This window comes from Periplaneta americana, chromosome 9, assembly GCF_040183065.1.
Source record: "Periplaneta americana isolate PAMFEO1 chromosome 9, P.americana_PAMFEO1_priV1, whole genome shotgun sequence".
NCBI classification, from domain to species: Eukaryota; Metazoa; Arthropoda; class Insecta; order Blattodea; family Blattidae; genus Periplaneta; species Periplaneta americana.
In genome coordinates this window covers 105,639,123-105,657,622 of record NC_091125.1, presented here as the reverse complement: position 1 = coordinate 105,657,622, position 18,500 = coordinate 105,639,123, and the positions used below count along the sequence as shown (strand labels likewise).

Genomic DNA, 18,500 nt, shown 5'->3' with positions numbered 1-18,500 from the left:
AAACTTAAGACTTACTATAAAGTCTTAATTTATAGTCACAGTCTAGTTGAAATATATGTAGAAGAGGTTTACAATATAGTCTCCTAGTACAACACAAAGTTTTAGTATCAATTTCATGAAATGTTGTTGAATGTCATGAATTTACCTACAGAATAGAAGGCGTGAGAAATTAGATACTTCTTTAATTTGGCCCTAAATAATCTTGTATTTTTGAGCTTCATTTTTTATATCCATAGGGAGGCTATTAAAAATTTTTACTGCCATATAATGCACTCCTTTTTGATGGCACGATAGACTTGCTGATGGAGTATGAAAGTCATTTTTGACGTGTATTTATGCTATGAACTGTTGAGTTGGTTACAAAGTTTTCACAATTACATACGAGGAAGATTATTAATGAAAAAATATACGGACAAGCCATGGGTATTATTTGTAGTTTTTTTTTTTTTAAATAGTCCTACATGACACTCTAGATTTGGCACCTACTATTTTTCTAATTACTGTATGGTAAGTAAACTTTTAATCATTGTTTGTTGTTTAAAATACCAGGGCTGGAACAAAGAATGGGCTGATCGAATAAAGTTGGAAAAGTTTCGTTGGCATAATTCTCAGTGGCTTGACATGGTAGAAAATTCAATGGATGACAAAGACTTTGGCATTCCGAGTGATGATCTGCCACCATTCATAAATGGAGATCTCATGCATCTGTATCCTACAGGTAAATTGAGGTTTTGATATGTATTCTGCATGACTTAGCTACACTTTTATTGTTGTGTGGGACTAGTATAAAGAATATGCAGCAATGGAAATAATTCATTCTTTAAAAGTAACTGAACATAATGTGTACATTTATTTCTGTTTTCACATGTAAGTTTACTGCTAAGGGAATCAATATCAAGGAGAAAAATTAACCAATATACATATTTTTATTTCGACGACAAAAGGGAAACAACTCAAAATTTAAAGTTTTAAGAAACCTGCATTTTAAATATTACTATGATGTACTGAAGCATTTTAAACCTTTATGTTGCTATGAAAAATCAAAGGATCGTTGAAATTACTCCAGATTATGTTATTGGAATAAATGATAAGCACAGAAACTCCATTTCGTAGTAAGCCTACATTGTGAAATCACTCATATAACCTAGCTATATACTATGTATTGTCTCGTAGAAAATATAAGGAATCAACTTAGAGGAATAAGTGAAAAGATTTCAGTGATTTAATATACTTGGCCTTACGTCATTTAGATATCCCTCAACTAACCCACTAACCTTGTTAAATGCCTATAGCCTACCTTGTAAAAGATCAGCAGTCCCTTGTTAATTACCTCGTGGAACAAATTTGTGTCAAAACTGTTTAAATACACATTAATGTGGATCACTGCAGCTGTTCCTTTTCATTTTCTAGGTTACTGGAGTCATTTCATAAACTGCTACAAAATGGCGTTCCTGTGCTTATCATTTAATATGATGTTTTTATGTATACTATAAGTTTCAAATAGAGTGTGTTAATTGGATTTTTCACTGCAACATGAAGCTTTAAAATTGAGGTTTTTCGAAGCTTTAAATTTTGAATTGTTTCCCTTTTGAACTGGGTTATCGATTTGTATCTTTGTTACAGTTTTTTTAATAACTGCATTGGCAGTAAAAGGCTGTAACTTATATTAATTCTAAAATATTTTTGGGCAAAATAATTACCATTAATCTTCGCAATTCATTTAACACATTTTTGTTTTTATAAAACTAACTTTCTTATGGTTCTCCGTTGTATGTTCATCCAAAGAGTTCTGCCCAAGGACACATCTTTCATTGCAAACCCAGCAGTCCCCAGTCTTTCCTATTTTCTGCCTTCCTCTTTGTCTCCTCATATGATCAACATATCTTAATGTCGTCTGTCATCTGATATCTTCTTCTGCCCTGAACTCTTCTCTCATTCATCATTCCTTCCAGTGCATCCTTCAGCATGCATTTTCTTCTCAACCAGTGACCCAACCAATTCCTTTTTCTCTTTCTGATCAGTTTCAGCATCATTCTATCTTGACCCACTCTTTCCAACACAACTTTATTTCTTATTCTGTCTGTCTACTTCACACACTCCATTCTTCTCCATATCCACATTTCAAATGCGTCTATTCGTTTCTCTTCATTTCGTCGTAATGTCCATGTTTCTGCTCCATACAGTGCTACACTCCACACAGAGCACTTTACTAGTCCAGAGATCCACAGAAGATGCTCCTTTTTCTATTAAAAGTTTCCTTTGCTATTGCTATCCTCCTTTTGACTTCCTGGCTGCAGTCCATGTTACTGCTTATAGTACACCCCAAGTATTTGAAGCTATCCACTTGCTCTACTGCCTCATTTAGAATTACTTTTCTTCCTATGACCATGCTCTTCGTCTTGTTAGCATTTATCTTCATTCCATACTGCTCACAGCTGTCATTTAGCTCCAGTAGCATATAATACGAAAATTAATTTTGCTTTGAACAATTTATTTTGTAATTTTTCAACACTAAGGAACATTCCTACATTAATTTCACATGATGTCTTCGTAAATATGCGTGAAGGATGAAAATGTATCTGACAGTTTGTTTTCTTTATCAACTTAAGGATGAAATACATTTTTTTTACTTGGTTATTTAATGACGCTGTATCAACTACTAGGTTATTTAGCATCAATGGAATTAGTGATAGCGAGATGGTATTTGGCGAGATGAGGCCAAGGATTCACCATAGGTTACCTGACATTTGCTTTATGGTTGGGGAATACCTCGAAAAAACCAACAAGGTAATCAACCCAAGTGGGAATCGAACCCATGCCTGAGCGTAACTCCAGATTGGGAGACACATGCCTTAGCCGACTGAGCTGTGCCAGTGGCTTACATGTTACATATGGGCTATTCCATATGAAATCGATCAGTAAAAAACCTCGCATTTTTTTTTATACTCTAATTTTTTCCCTACTTATACAAGGTGATGAGGGGAGTGCATTTTCAAAAATATACTATCGAAAGTCAAATGGTTTTCGTATTATTGAGCGACAAATTTAGCGTATTTTATAAAAACAAGCCTCTTTCAGCGCTCAGAACTCTGGAACCATATACTGCAGAACATTGAATGAGACCTTATTTTGAAGCTGACATTTGGTAGGTTATGTTAAGAAGTAATCCTTATTTTTATTGTACACAGAGAGACAGATAACCTGATTTTACTTGTTTTTAGGCTTTTTGATCATTTATAAAAATGTAAAAAAATATTGAGAAAAAAACCTTGCATTATTAAGAGGGATTCGGCATTGTTTGCTTAGTTGTACGGCAATAAGCTTCGAGGGTATTAAATAGGTTATTTTCACATGCCTAGACTTGGAACGGCGCAATACCGCTTGCACTGGCCGAGAGCTGAAGATAAGCGAACCTTGGGTGTCATTTTACTTCTGTTGTTTATGAAAACCTGTGATAAAGCTAACACAGCCATGACTGCTAGACAACACATCACGTGTTTGTCTCCTGGCCTTGCTTGTCTCGGCTAAGCTCCCATCTCACAGTCAGCTGGTTAGTTCACGCGCGTACTATTTATTTTCTTTATTTGATATTTTCAATACTTTCTTATCAACATACCATCAGTAAAAAATATGTGTTTATTTGTACTTTCAATGCGGAATCTAACTATATATTTTTTAAATATTTTTTCCTAGCCAAAGGCGTCTTAATGAGGAAAAATCTAAATTTTTCCATTTCCGTAAAAAGTAAGAAAATCTGTTTATATGTCAATATAAACTTTAATTTCTCAGCATAAAAATAAACCATGATTTTGATCATTGGGTGAAAGGGTTTCGGAGCTACAACAGTTTAAAGTTGCTAATTTTATGAAAATACGATAAATTTAAATATTTTTAATTTAAACACTATGAAGTTCTGATGCCTCAAACTTTGCACAAAGCATTGTATCACAGTTCTCTACATACAAAAAAAGTTTCATTGTATTTAGAAATAGTAAGGTCAATTTTCTCTATATTTCGATCGATTTGAGATGGAATAGCTCATATGGAATAAAATAATAGTAAGTTAATATTTAAAAGTTATAAATCTGACTTAAACTACTTTCTTGTGTCCTAACAAAGCACTGCACTAGAGCTTTCAGAGATCTTGAGTTTAGCACAAATAAATGTGTTCTTTTTCACACAGTGGAGTTTCACCATCTATTGCTAGTAAACTGTAAGCATTAGATGCTAAACATTCTCTGTACAGCTGGGGAACCCAGAAAAATATCCAACCAGTTAATGAGCCCAAGCGTGGTTTCATCCCACAACCAAGCATAGCCTTGGAGTACAAGTCCCTTTTGTTACTTCTAGACCACGCCAGTAAACTATACATTTTTCCTTATAGTGCAGACACATGGGTGTTTAAATAGAGGCACAACTCCTCTATCCATTCAGTGCTGAATTGAGACGAACTTTCGCTTATTAGATATACAGTAATACTTTGTGACAAGGTCCACTCCTTTAGAGTAGTGGTCAGTGTGTCTGATTGTGAAACTAGCGGACTTGAGATCAAATCCTGGTTGGAACAAATTGCTTGGTTGATGTTATTTCTGAGGTTTCCCTCAACCCATTAAGAGCAAATGCACAACACGATTCATCATCATTATCGTCAAAAAAGTAGTCAGAAGTGCAAATGGCTAATATGCAAAGCGTTAGCAAAAAAAAACTTTGTGACAATGTCAGTAGTACATTTATCTCACTTTATGACTATGTGAGTTATCTAGTTTTTATCCTATACTTTTATAAATACATTTTTACGTATACACAAATCTACAAGATGTAAGGGTACTGAGTTTCTTTGTGCCAAAGGTTGATAAATCGGCCTATATGAAGAGCACAGGGGAAAAACTTGGTAAGTCCAAAATTATCAATTTTCTGTTCTATATGTCATGTAATAGCTCAGATAGTGTAGAATAATAGAATAAAACCTTATTAGTCCAAAGAAATCTGAAGAATAATAACCCGAAGACAATAGAATATAATGAGTCTTGAAACTTCCAACTCTCTCTCTCCTGTAAAAACGGTGAAATGTAACTTATCAATTTTTCTCCTTGTAATCTTCATATGGAACAAGATAATTTCATATATTTTCTTATTTAGCCATTGGTTTTGCTGAAAAAAAATATGCTCATATTTTCAGTAGAGATAGTATACTTGTATATTTTGACAATAGTCACTTACTCTCGCTGTTGTACTTCTACCTGTTGTTATATATAAACCAGACTCAACCCCAATGCCTGATGAAGGTACGTCATAATGGCAAATAACTTGAAGATCAGCTGTTATCAGTCAGTAATTTTATTTACTTGATTAATGCAGATTAATCTAAATGAATCAATATGTGTCATAATTTCCTTATAATAATGAATTCATTAAATTAAAACAAAATGTGTCTACTGTCACACTTATAAATTCTCCATTACCCACTATGTGTTAAACTCTGCACCAAGCACATTAACGTTTATTTCAAATAGCATCCCCTTCCACTCCTTGAAATAAGATCCTCAATGCCCTTACTCTTTGTATAAAGTTGTGGATATATTATTTTAATATGATGGAAAACTGTAACTATGTATTTGTTACTAATTTCTTATCAAACCTTTTCCTTACACCTAGGATCCTCAACTCCAAGATATTCCCCATCTAATAAATTTACATTGCCTTCCTTACAAATAAAACACAAACAGAGACTGAAAAGGAAGAGCCATGAGTCCATTAATGCTATAAAGAAGTTTCTGGAATGTATGCATGCTAATCCAGAGCATTATCAAATGTAAGACGTATAGTTTCTCCTTAGTTTTCTTCAGAACACTGACAGGCCTATTGTGAAATGTGTCTTTAAATTGTGTACCATAAATGTCACTGAACTTCAGTATTCGTCTGCATTGTAAGGATAGTAGCAGAGAGGAAAAATAACCATGCTTTAAAATGTTACAAAGTAAATTCAGAGTAAGTTTTGAGGAGCATAGTGTTATATTGACTCACCTATATTAATGTTTTGAAAAGGGTCTACAGAAAAGAACCCAGTCATATGTCATTCAGTTGCTAATTGAAAGGAACCAGGATTTTATCCTAGACAGATAGCTATAGCTTTGAGGCAGGTTTTCCTTAAATAATATAGTTTCTCTTCATTTCACCATTGCTTATCATCGTCTCATCGTCTTTGTAAATTAGTCTCTCAAATCGAATTGGAACATTAAATAAAGAATTACTAATGTAGAAAAGAAATGAAAGCTGTTCACTGATGGCCTTACTTTTTCTTGCATTAACTTCCAAAATGGACAAACACATTATTGAAAATACAAAACTGGATGTTACGCTGCATTGGATAGTTAGTATCTGATAATGAGGGTTTGATTACAGCACTGTATTTATCATGCAGACTGATAATCTGACATTTATGATACTCAGTTTAAATATACAGTGCTAATATGGAGTATGAAGTACACTGTAGGGTTTTAATAGACTTTAGACAAAAATACGTATTTTTCTCAATTTCAAGAATAGAGAAGTAATCTGTTTCAATACAATCTCAGGGATTTACCTTAGTTACACAAAATTTCACTACTGTGATTTTTTTATGTTTAGAGAAATATTCAGCAGTCTGATATTTTTTTATTTTTTAACGAAATAGTTCATATTTTAAAATCTATCATTGTACAAAATTGAGACAAATTGGTATAATAGTAGTTGTATATGCAAATGTTGCGTGTTATCCAAGTCTTGGAAATATCAAGTACATATATAACTATTACATTTTAGTATAGAGAATTTTATTTATTTAGGTGGAAACTATTTCATATAGTAATCTATGATTTTGTTTCATATTTACTTTATTATTTATTTTTTGCAGATTTCACCAAACAGAAATATCCAAACCTATTTGCTTTGTTCCTGAGATGTTCTCAAGTCCACGAATTCTTTCAAAATCTGGCCCTTATTTCACAAGTTAGTAGAAGAACGAGACAGATTCGATGATAATAATGACTCCCTTCTAATTAATATTCCTTAAGCAGAATGAATTTTATCCTCTGTACATACCTCTCCTTAGTACCCTAGAATTGCATTTAACAATAAAAAGAGTTAATAGAAGTTACCCTGTTACATTTGCATTATATATAAAAGGAAAACCTCTACTTTCTAGGATCACAGATGTCACTGAACATTCCTAATGAAGAAAACAGCAGAGACAATGCATCAGATAGTGCTAATCGACCAAAGAGTGGCAGGTATGTTTATGATCAGTAAGATTTTTTTAAGGTTTATGGTGTGTTTGGATTGTTGTCTATCTCTTGAGCATTTGCAAAATTATCTTGAATTACAGAATATCCAACGTATTCGGAGAACTGTTGGTACTGGTTCTGTCTTCAAATATGTTGTTGTTTTCTAATGCCAGGCGTTTGACAATATAGTCATTTGACCTCTCGCACTCCAATATTTTTCAAAGATATTGTCATGGTCAGCCATTGAAGCACAGATTTTGAGGTGTTCCATTTCTTGGTTTGAGTTGCACAGTGGGCAGTTAGGGGACTGATATATTCCAATTCTATGCAGGTGCTTGGCCAAACAGTCATGGCCTGTTGCCAATCTAAATGCAGCTACAGACGATTTGTGTGGTAAATCGGGAATTAACTGTGGATTATGATGCAGAGATAATATGTCACTTAGGTCACAGACGAATTTCATTATCAAATGCAGCATGTTCTAAAAGGAACCAATAAGTAATTCTGAAACATGAGAATCTGTTTAAATACATGGCTGAGGCAGGCACTGTTCTACCATTGCATGAAGAATTAACTTGAAAGTAACTTAACCCCAAAGAAACAGTCAGGAATGGTAAGGAGAAATATCAAAGATTTATACAGTATATAAAGTTATGGTTGACAGGATATTGGTGCAAGTCTTTAAATACAGGAAGTTCTCTGTTATCCACGGTATTGGAGGGTAGAAATGGCGCAGACAGTAAGAAACGATGTATAATCCAATATTGTAATATAGTTATACTATTCAAAAATCATATTGTCATTGCATGTCTAAAATCTGCTACGTGCATTTAAACAAATTTTTCAGCTATTTTCGGTATCATTTTATCATTTTTCATATAATGACTGAAATTATATTGAAAGTAGCTTTGAAAATCAAGGGTATTAAAAGTAATAATGCCTTTTTCTTTCTCCTGAAAAATCTGTTCAAATGCACATAGTGGATTTTCGAGGTGTAGCGACGATATATGATTAGGTACATATACAGTTTTTACATATTCAAGCTTACCTTTCATCGCTATGTTTTACTGAGATCATATAGAGGGTTCTAAGAATATTTTATGTAAACTGATTTGAAGTATATGTTTTGTGCTATGAAGCAAGCATGCTAAAGTTAGAATTTAAGAACTAGGAAAGGTCATGTTAAATAGATAACATAATCAGTGTTAAGATAGTGCAAATAGTACAGTCAGTATTTGTGAAAATGTGAGATAAATGTTGTAAATAGTTAAGTCAGTATTGAGAAAGTGTTAGTTAAACAGTGTAAATAGCAGTCAGTGTTTGTCAAAGTGCTGGTGTTAGTATTATGTGGACAGTGCATAAAATGAACAAAGAACAAAGTGCTGAGACTAAGTAAAGTTTAACAGGGTTTGTAACCATGTCACGACAGTAGGCTATACACGACAAGCTCGCCCGGATTGGATGGGACATATGGCTAGCATTCATTCATTCAACTTACTGTTGTATTGAATTAATGACAACAGCAAATATTAAATATTTTTAGCCTATATAGTATGAAACAAAATATTGTACATAACTCCTTACGAAAGCATTTAATGGTACTCGTCACAATATTCTGGACGAGCCATCAACATCTCACTCATACCATAAAGACTCTCTTCCTTAAGGAGTTACGTAAATAATAAAGATATGGTAATAATTTCTGACAATACTTGGTATAAAACTGAATAAATGAATTGTTGTACATTTATATTGCAGGTACAGTAGGGATTTTGAAACAGAATTCGGAGATGATCATCTGGTACATGGTAAGTCTTCAGCTAGTCTATCAACAAGCAACAGCAGTGAAGATCTGGTGCGCAGTGGTCTCAACAACCTGGTCCTGGGTCCAATTCTGTCGGAAACTGAATTAGATACCACGGATCAGTCTCAATATGTGATGATCTGAAATAACACGATGTAGAATATAGATCCTTCTCCACCATAGCAAGTGACCAAGTCACGTGGATAGACACAATTTGTACATGATGACAAGATCTCAAAGAAAGAAAAAAGAGAAAGTTTCATATAACATACATCATATTATTAAAAGAAGCTATTAAAATATTGTTAATGTTTCTAACGTGACATGTCCCATGATTTTGTGGGATTTGTGGAACCAAAACAAAGAAAAAAAATTAAGCACTGCTAATGACATTTTTGGACAACGACTTATTTACATGGATGCACTCGTGCTTGAAATTGCATTTTTTGATCTGTGCCATTTTGTTTTTTTGATATTATATATTATATATATAAGATGTAAGCAATATTTGTTGTAGGTATAGCAGTTTTTTTTTAATTTGTTATCTCTGTTATTCCAGCTTGTTGTCTTGTTAATTGTGTATAATCTAGATCATTTTTAATAGACAGGTCTTGTTAATGACTCTATACTGTGCAATTCTAGTCCCACTGTTTTTTGATGTAACAGCCAATTTTTGTTGATTGTATTTTTTTTATTTATTTCACAGTGAAATGTATTGTAACATATTAATTAACTGCATTTCTTTTGTAGACCTATTTATTGCCTTCTGTAAAATTATGGTTTCTATGTTCAATCATTAAATTTAATGATGAATGTAAGCATTATAGAAGTTTTAATTTTATTCTGACTACAATACAATGAATGTAAATGCTGTATACTATACGACATTTATAAAAAAGAAGTGTAATGTCCTTTCGTATTCAGCATTTGTTTCATGAAAATTAACTTCATGATGAGTATGACTTGCATCTGAATTGTTGATTATCATGCAATAGTAAATCATGGAATTTCTCATGTCGTAAGTTTTTTAAGCAACTATAAAATACGGTACTACATTAAGTCAGTCATCTATTCATATATTTGTCAGTTTTGAGAGTGCATTTAAACGGATTATTTCTCCATACTGAAAGTAGAGCATCATTTTAACCTTCATAAAAGGTTGCAAGTTGGCTGCATGACCTTGGATTCTCTCTCCACCCAGAAACAAGCAGTATACCTTTTATGATAAGCACATAGGAAAATGACTAGAGCATGCTGTTTTCGACATGGGCAACCCAGGCTCGAATCCCAACAGGTCCAAATGAAATTTGTGGACGAAAACAATGCTTGGTGGTAGGTTTTTGTGGGGTACTCTCATTTCTCCTACCAGCATTCTGTCATTGCCACATTAATCATCATCATGTGGTGCTATGTAGTTTGCCTCCCATGATGCACTGAGAGCAACTCCAATCCATCAGTAAACAGAACTTCAGCTTCGACACATCACTCCTACATGGGAACATATGGTTGATTAATGGAGATTCAAGTACCTGCTATTGAAAAAAGAAAGCATTTTACAATAAAACATTGCATTGCATTTTTAAGGAAAACAAACTCCTTTTTTAAATAATGTGTGCTTAGAGTTCAGATGAAAGTTTTATTTGACTTCCATGCAAAAAAACAATAAGTTTGTAGGTTGTTGATAGGTGAGTGTGATCATGCAGAGAGTATGATACCCGTTAGAATAACGATTGTTTGTGTTCAAGTTTTGTGTGGAAACTACTCATTGGGTTTGAGAAGAAGAATATTTCACAAGCTCTCTAATATCGACATTTCTAAGATATACAGGACTGTACTTAAGTAATGGATCTGTTTTAGATAAGAAAACAAGTTGTTATATCTTACGGAAGCAGAAGGAAAATGAAGTTAAAATTTCTCTCGCAAATTCCTCTCCCAATTTTAATATTGTGTGATTTGTGTCTGTGTACTTCAAAGAAATATCTACAGATGAAGTATATAACAAACGACTCTAGAGGACAATACGAAATTTTCAGAACCCAACTAGCTTCACATTTATACAAATAGAATCCAGAGAAGTAAATAGGATGTAGCAGGAGCAGGAGTTGGCTGCAAATTATTTTCACATTACCATCTGTGATGAAGAACTTCAAGGAAATGTACTTCTATTCAACTTCTTACTTATATCCATTCTTTCCACAGTGCAATTATGTAACAGATTCTACATCTGTTATACAAGCTATTTCAAACCACAAAGCATCAGGAAATAGGAAAATTGTAGAATACAAGACAGCAGAAAGGGCCTTACAGAAGTTTGGAAAAAATATTATTCCTCAGTAGACTCTTGCATACTCTGGCATGACTAGAAATGGAATTGCAGACCACCTACCAGAGCGTTTTACTACATTACTACAGCATGAAGCCAGCTAAAGTGGACGATTTTTGCACTGTCGATAAAATAAGTATTGGGAAATTTTCTGTTCTTCACAAACCCAAATGATGCTCCAGAACAAGATTGCAGAACTGGGGAAGAGAGGGATGAAAGCATGGGGAAAGCATTTGTTCCTCCGTCCACAAGGCCATAGCCTTCAATGACATATCAGTGACGTTTGACAAGCACTTGAATACATCTCTTCACTCCCTACCATGTCCAGTGATGCGAGGGTTGAAGGGAAGGGATGAGTTACATGTTCCAGTTTGTGACATATGCCACAATTGTAGCACAGTTTTGCATCCCTGTTTCAGAAGAACAAGGAAGGATACTGTAGCATTTTTTCCATTGGAGATATGATATGGTTGCTTAGCAGTACACGTACACAAACTTTTTTTATTAAATTCCCACCAGTGCGTCTTCTGTAACGATTTTATCCACTATTGTGAACGGGATCATCATCTCCAGTGCAAGGAAATGTTATAAATGATGCCTGTCGCAACAAACATAACAACATTATACAGTAGAACCTCTATTATCCGTGGTAATGAAGGGGGTGGACTGAACGGTTAATCGAAAAATCTGATAATTCATACCATAAAATATTTTCGTAAATTAAGTAAATAATACTTGCATTTCTTAATTTCCTCCGTGTTCTTGTATTTAACACGCTAGGTAGTAGAATAAGAAGTTCACTCATTCAAGTCTGTTTGTCAACAACGGGTTTTTAAGGGGCAAGGAAATTCCTTGTAAGATTGTCAGCGGAAACATAGGAATAATACAGGTCTCGTGTTGTAGATTTAAATACTTTATACACTTTATTGTAATTTTTATTAAATCGCGCACAGTTGTAACATCAATGTCGTACTCTGATGCGAGATTAATCACAGTTTCTCTTTCCCCAAATTGCGCTTTTTTCGGTACTTAACACAACCAGTTTTAATAATTTAACAAAAATATTGGTCTTGTAAACCAAAAATAAGGAACACCTTTTAAAACTTCAGAAAAAAGATAAAATCTTTTCATTAATCCCCAGGTCGAATTAGGTTTCTGATTGTTTCAATACATACTATAAATGGTATTAAAATTGGAGGAGTACCTTGTGGTACAAGGTGTGCAAATATGTGTTGAGTATTATTAATTCAACGTTTTCTTTTGAGACTCGTGGAATATATTTTATATAGAAGTTGTACAGTATGGCAACTCCAACAGCAGATCATACTGTGTAAGTGTCAAGGTTTGTAATAACACACTCTAAAAAAAATACGTACTGGTAGTAATATAACGTATAGTAGTACTTCATACATATGAAGAAGATAGAATATATGTGTGTCTGTAGCAAAAAAAAAAATAATAATAATAAAAAATAAGAAAGAAAAAGAAAAGAGCATGAGAGAAAGATAGTCGGATAATCTGGCAATCGGTTAATAGGGTAACGGATAATCGGAGTTCTACTGTATTGGGAAGCCTGACAAATACCAATAAGTTAAGTGTGTATTTACCACTATCACCAGCATCATGAGTACTACTACTGTAAAGAAACTGAAATACACTATTACCAGGTAATTTTCTGTCATAAGTCCCCAAATTCGAACTTTTTAAGGAGGTGCAAATTATGCTATTTCCAGCAATTGCTATGAAGCGAATGAAGACTGCTGTTAATGTATTTTTAAAAATGCAATCTTACCTGCTCTTCTACTGTGTGTTATACTGCAATGTTTCACAGGCAGAGTGATGGTTATTCCTGGAATGCGACCTGCATGCAAGCTATTACCCTAGATCATATATGTAACAGATAACTCAACACTATGTTAAAATCGGTTGCACTTTGAAGAGAACAACCGCCAGGATCGCCACCCCCCCCCACTGTAAACGAACACGAGATGGCAGTACAGTCGCTAATGCAATTCAAATGGGAATTATGACGTGACTCCTTATGTAATAACTAGATGGCAGCATAGTAAACCTGACAAAAGTTGTTAACGTCAAAGCGTATAAGGCCGACCTATCTGTTACATATATGATCTAGGCTATTACTTGGCTTGAAAATTGTATAATATTATAATTTTAATATGTTTGTAACAATTATGTTTAAGGTATTTCTTCTTCTTCCTCCCCTACTTTCTCGCTTTCCTATCCGTTCTTCATTTTCTCTTTGTCTTCTTTCTTCCACTTTCATCTTCTCTTCTAAATTCTCTTTTCTTTACTGTACATCCTGGAATGGCCCTTGACCTATGTCTTTTGAATTTTCGTACCTGAACATTCTCTCAAACTAGCACTAGAAGAAGAAGATGGTGGAACTTTAGCGACATGTGGTCGGCAGAATTTCCCACCACCATTCAAGACATCACAAAATATTCATGCCCTAATCAGAATTTGAACACAGGCCCACGGCTTCTGTATGACATTAAAGCTGTGCCAGCAAACTGCTCATGCACTTAATAAATAGGTACCTTTTTCTACTATGTAAAGGATACAGAAGAGTTAAGACTGAACAACTTTGCACTTTCACGATTTTATCATCTATAGTCGCGACGCTGTTATTCCCGGCGTGACTCCTTCTCTTTGCTTACATCTTAGGAAGTCAAGGCTCTATAAAGTCTAGGTAGGTAGTATCACTCGCCATTTTTGTTCTTTCGTTGCCGAGCTACCAGACAAGGGATCTATTTGCCACACCGTTAAACATTATATGTCGTAGCTCCTATGATAATAAATCAAACACACTGTAATTGAGCAAATAATTGAGCGGCAAATAATGTCTTCATGTGTTTTCTCCGAACGCCAACGAAAGAGTCAAAATGGCGGGCGAATTAAGTATTTATCCAGCCTTAGGAAATTCTTAGCATCTTCATCAACGAATCACAAGATGCACATGTTTAAATGTAGCCGACCTGCAACATGATTGGCTGCCGGAAACTAGAGCGACGGGACTGTAGAGTCATTAAATTTGAGATCTTGTTAACTGAGAATTTTCTCAGTAACACCTTAGTTTTTATTCTTATTTGTCACGCTCATCAGTGTGAAATGTAAACATCTTATAGAGAAGAGATCTGTGCAACTAAAGCTTTGTTAATAAGGCGGAGCAATTTACGAAGTGACTGCGCTGTCCAACATCACTACAATGAACTGTACACGTAAGTATAGGTGTAAGAGGAATGACTGCTGAATGTTTCTTCATGAGTAGATATGTAATTCCGTAACTCTTTTTTTCTTTGTTACAGGCTTCAATATTTCCATTTCCGATCAGTCTTGTATCATAGTGATGGTACCGATGTTGGAGTCTATTAAATCTCTAATCTGCTAAATTGACCACAAGGTACCTATTTTTCAGAAGCTCCTTTACATCTTACAATAATTTTATGTAAACTTGTGAAAGCTAATTACATACATTTACTTAAACTACCAGTACACAACTTATAAATGAATTTAAGTATGGTATCATTAAGTATGTGATTATAGAGAATGTCTTTTTTTTATATAATCTAGAGAACGAAAGTTCATCTTTCTATTTGGGTGCACATTAAAGTGATTTAATTTAGGTATTTCATTTGAATAATAGTTGAACGAAATAAATTGTAAACAGTACTATCATTTGCAACATGTTGAAAAATACCATTCAGGGTTTACCCTCCACACAGTAGCTGCTGAAAGTGTTGCCCATCTTGTATAATATTTAATTCACATCACGTCATTCACAGTACTTCTTATATTAAACCTATTCATTGAATTTAGTATTGTTTTTCTTCGTGGAACTTGGCAGGCAGGACGTTTTCTCATTGCCAGAATTTCTTTTTCTGTGTGTACACATTCACATACTGAATAGGCAACCATTGCAAAACATAACACAACGTAATAAACCACTTATTTTTAGTAACTGCGTGCATTTATTGTCCCTTGTCAAGGACAGATTATTACACTGACACAACTCATTTCTGGAGACTTGGATTAACCAACCATGCAGCTTTCACGTGGTGATCTCTCTCTTTTTCTCATTCTCTCTCTCTTGGTATGTAAACAAACAAGATGATGCCTAAAGCACGGATGGGCATTTAGTGGTTTGCAAACCGAAAGTGCTTCAAAACTTCCTTCCAACACCAAGAGATGGGGCTGTGATTTACAGTGCCGGTCTCTTCTTAACACTCTTGTACCATATAAATCAAAACAATTGAAGTCAGAAGCAAACGGGTATAAGTGCACATTAGTTGCTTTGAGAAAATGTGATTGGAAATGTTTAAGCTTTCGTAAATTCTGTGAAGTTTTAATTTTAATGAAAAAAAAAAGTATTTTTTACGCTGATATTAATTCGAGCTGAAAATTGAAAACCAAATCACTTTCCAAGTTTTTGAAATAGACGCTGGCTGAAATGTCTGACAATACTATGTCTGGACTGTTTTAAAATCATGTAAATATTTCGAACATTTTTTCAGCTATTTTCACCACAGAAGTTTCAATGAATTGTTTTAGAAATGTTCATGCATGCCGTACGAGAGCATGGGTGATCTCAAAAGATAAAATGTAATGGTAACTTGTACCTGGTTTGTTATCAGTATTTTGCTTTTTTGTCAGATTCTGTAGATGTTGTTTCTTCCAAATTATTTTTTTCAAATCCATCAACTATTTTCCGAATTAACAAATTCAAATAACACTAAATTAATTCAGAATTTTGTTTCTTCAAGGGAAAATATATATATCATTTTTTGCAGGTTTTCGTGAGTGAACATTTAAAGTTTTGACGACCATATAAAATCATAGCAATCACGTTTCATAGTGGAAAAGGGATATATATATATATATATATATATATATATATATATATATTTATTAACCAGATCACACATTAAAATTAAAACTTCAAGGAATTTACGAAAGTTTAAACATTTTCAATCACATTTTCACAAAACTAACTGAAGTGCTCTTATATCCCTTTGCTTCTGACTTGCTTTGATTTGATTTGTTTTGTACAATACAGAATAACTGATACAAAGAGACGGATACTGTAAATCAAGCCCTATCTCTCGGTGTTGGAGGGAAATTTTGAAGCACTTTCGGTTCGCAAACAATTAAATGCCTATCCATGACCTAAAGGATAATATAAATACCAGTCAGGAGTGATGAATTATGTTAAGCATTAAGGAATTCACCACTCATGCAGATAAGGGAAGACAAACTCGTGAGAACAGTCGAATCAGCATCTTTATTGATTAGTCATAAAACAGGGATGTCAGATTGTGAAAACTTGTTAAATTTATTACTTTAACATAGTACGTAAGTTTTAACTCGAAGCATCATGAGTTCACGAATGCAAGTAGTGTGGTAGCAGGATGAGGAGGACCTGCTTCTAGTCAGCCAACAGAAACACTAGGAACATTCACTGAGATTCACTAGTAGACTATACTTATATGTAGGCCTACTGCCTGATAATAGATGTATCGGGCAAAATCTCAGAGGATTTTTCAAGATTACTGTATTCTAATTCCAGATAAGAGATGTAATACTTCATGGATTTGTAGTTAATTTTTTTAATGAAAATTGGTTTGAAAAGTGTTTTTCACCTTCATGAGTGATTTTAATTATTGCAGTTTGTAATCTGATTGCTTGGAAGATTTTATTACGTCTGTTTGATTTTTAAAAAATGTTTAAAATAGCGTTTTTTTATTTATATAATACGACACGAATATATATTACTGCGCGCTACTGCCATCTACCAGTTAGTGTTAAAACTATGTACTTAGGCAGCTTTGCCAACACGAATCTCAAAAGTCCGCTATGAAAGTGCAGACGTCCAAATGATTATATTATTAATGTAAGCTTGCCGCTGTGAGTTTTAAAAAACTCGCTAAATCGATATATTAGCAATAAAAATTTTATATACATTTTACCTCATGTGATCAGGGGGATTTTACCTGCTAAATACAGAAAATCACCAGATCTAACGGGATAACCGTTGTATTGGCGATTTTGTACTGAAGTATGCAGTATACAGTGCCTGCCAGTGCTTATCTAGTCTACGATAAAATTGTATGATTATAAATCTGCAGGGTAAATGGTTTCTGAGGAGTAATGTTTAATTTAGTATACATGTAGTGGACCAACACGATTTTTACGCACATTATAATCACGTTTTACACATTGCTTGTAAGTTTTTATTCTTTCTAATGCAGGCCTACGTGCATTATCAAGAATAATAAATTGTTCGTAGTAAGCCTGTGACACAGTACCGGTACTTTTTTTTAGACGTTCAATATAGCAGTAACTGAATTATATGGAATTAAACACACGATGTTAATAATGACAGATGTTTAGTTTGCAATTAAAGACATTTTCAGCAGTAATAAGTAAGGAAAGTAATAAGAGGAAAATTCTAATCAATGCAAAAATATTTCTAATACAGTTAAAGTTTACAAAATATTTAGTTGAAATAGGTAGAATATGATAGTATAGATTAGACTGAATACAATAAAATAGACAAATTGTACCTAGTTGCGAACTCTACTAACTGTACCACAGTGAATCTGATATTGTTTTCCATGCACATCCGGTACCGATATATTGTGCATGTTTCTTCATGTGCAGCCTGTTACTATGCATAATGGGAACACAATCTTAAAGTAATAAAAAGGCACACGAATGAACAGGAAGTGAAATTGTCATGGACTGTATAGTATGCTTCCTTCTTCACCTGACGTTCGGAACGCTACGGATCACGGCCTCGGTAGCGCAGTAGGCAGCGCGTAAGTCTCATAATCTTAAGGTCGTGAGTTCGATCCTCACCCGGGGCATATGTTTTATTCACGTACTTTTATAAGCATCGTGCACTGTTAATAGTAATTTCAGTGTAACTATGGAGTGATGTAGAGTCAGCCTTTTTGAATGGGTACTTAAAGAATAGTCATAGAGTTTTGCTAGCGTATGCTACAGAAATGTCAAGGCATTACAAAACATTCTTCTTTCACCCTTTTTTTTCCCCCCTCCCCGTTTTTATTTCATGAGGCTTGAGCCCCTTTAG

The 18,500-nt window shown here is 34.0% G+C and overlaps 1 protein-coding gene and 1 non-coding gene across 3 annotated transcripts in view; both read left to right on the top strand.

Annotated features, from left to right (window-relative positions):
• Nucleotides 1-9,463, top strand: part of Kap3 (kinesin associated protein 3) — a 52,445-nt gene extending 42,982 nt beyond the window's left edge. For both annotated transcript variants that reach the window (XM_069835537.1, XM_069835538.1), the window contains 3 exons: nt 550-718; nt 7,184-7,268; nt 9,021-9,463. In XM_069835537.1, coding sequence (XP_069691638.1) covers nt 550-718; nt 7,184-7,268; nt 9,021-9,210 — 444 coding nt within the window. In that variant the 3' untranslated portion in view covers nt 9,211-9,463. The remainder of the gene's footprint in view (nt 1-549; nt 719-7,183; nt 7,269-9,020) is intronic.
• An 8,737-nt stretch (nt 9,464-18,200) lies between these two features.
• On the top strand, nt 18,201-18,273 carry TRNAM-CAU (transfer RNA methionine (anticodon CAU)). Its single transcript has one exon. It is a non-coding gene; the product is annotated as a tRNA-Met (tRNA).
• The last annotated feature ends 227 nt before the right edge of the window (nt 18,274-18,500 follow it).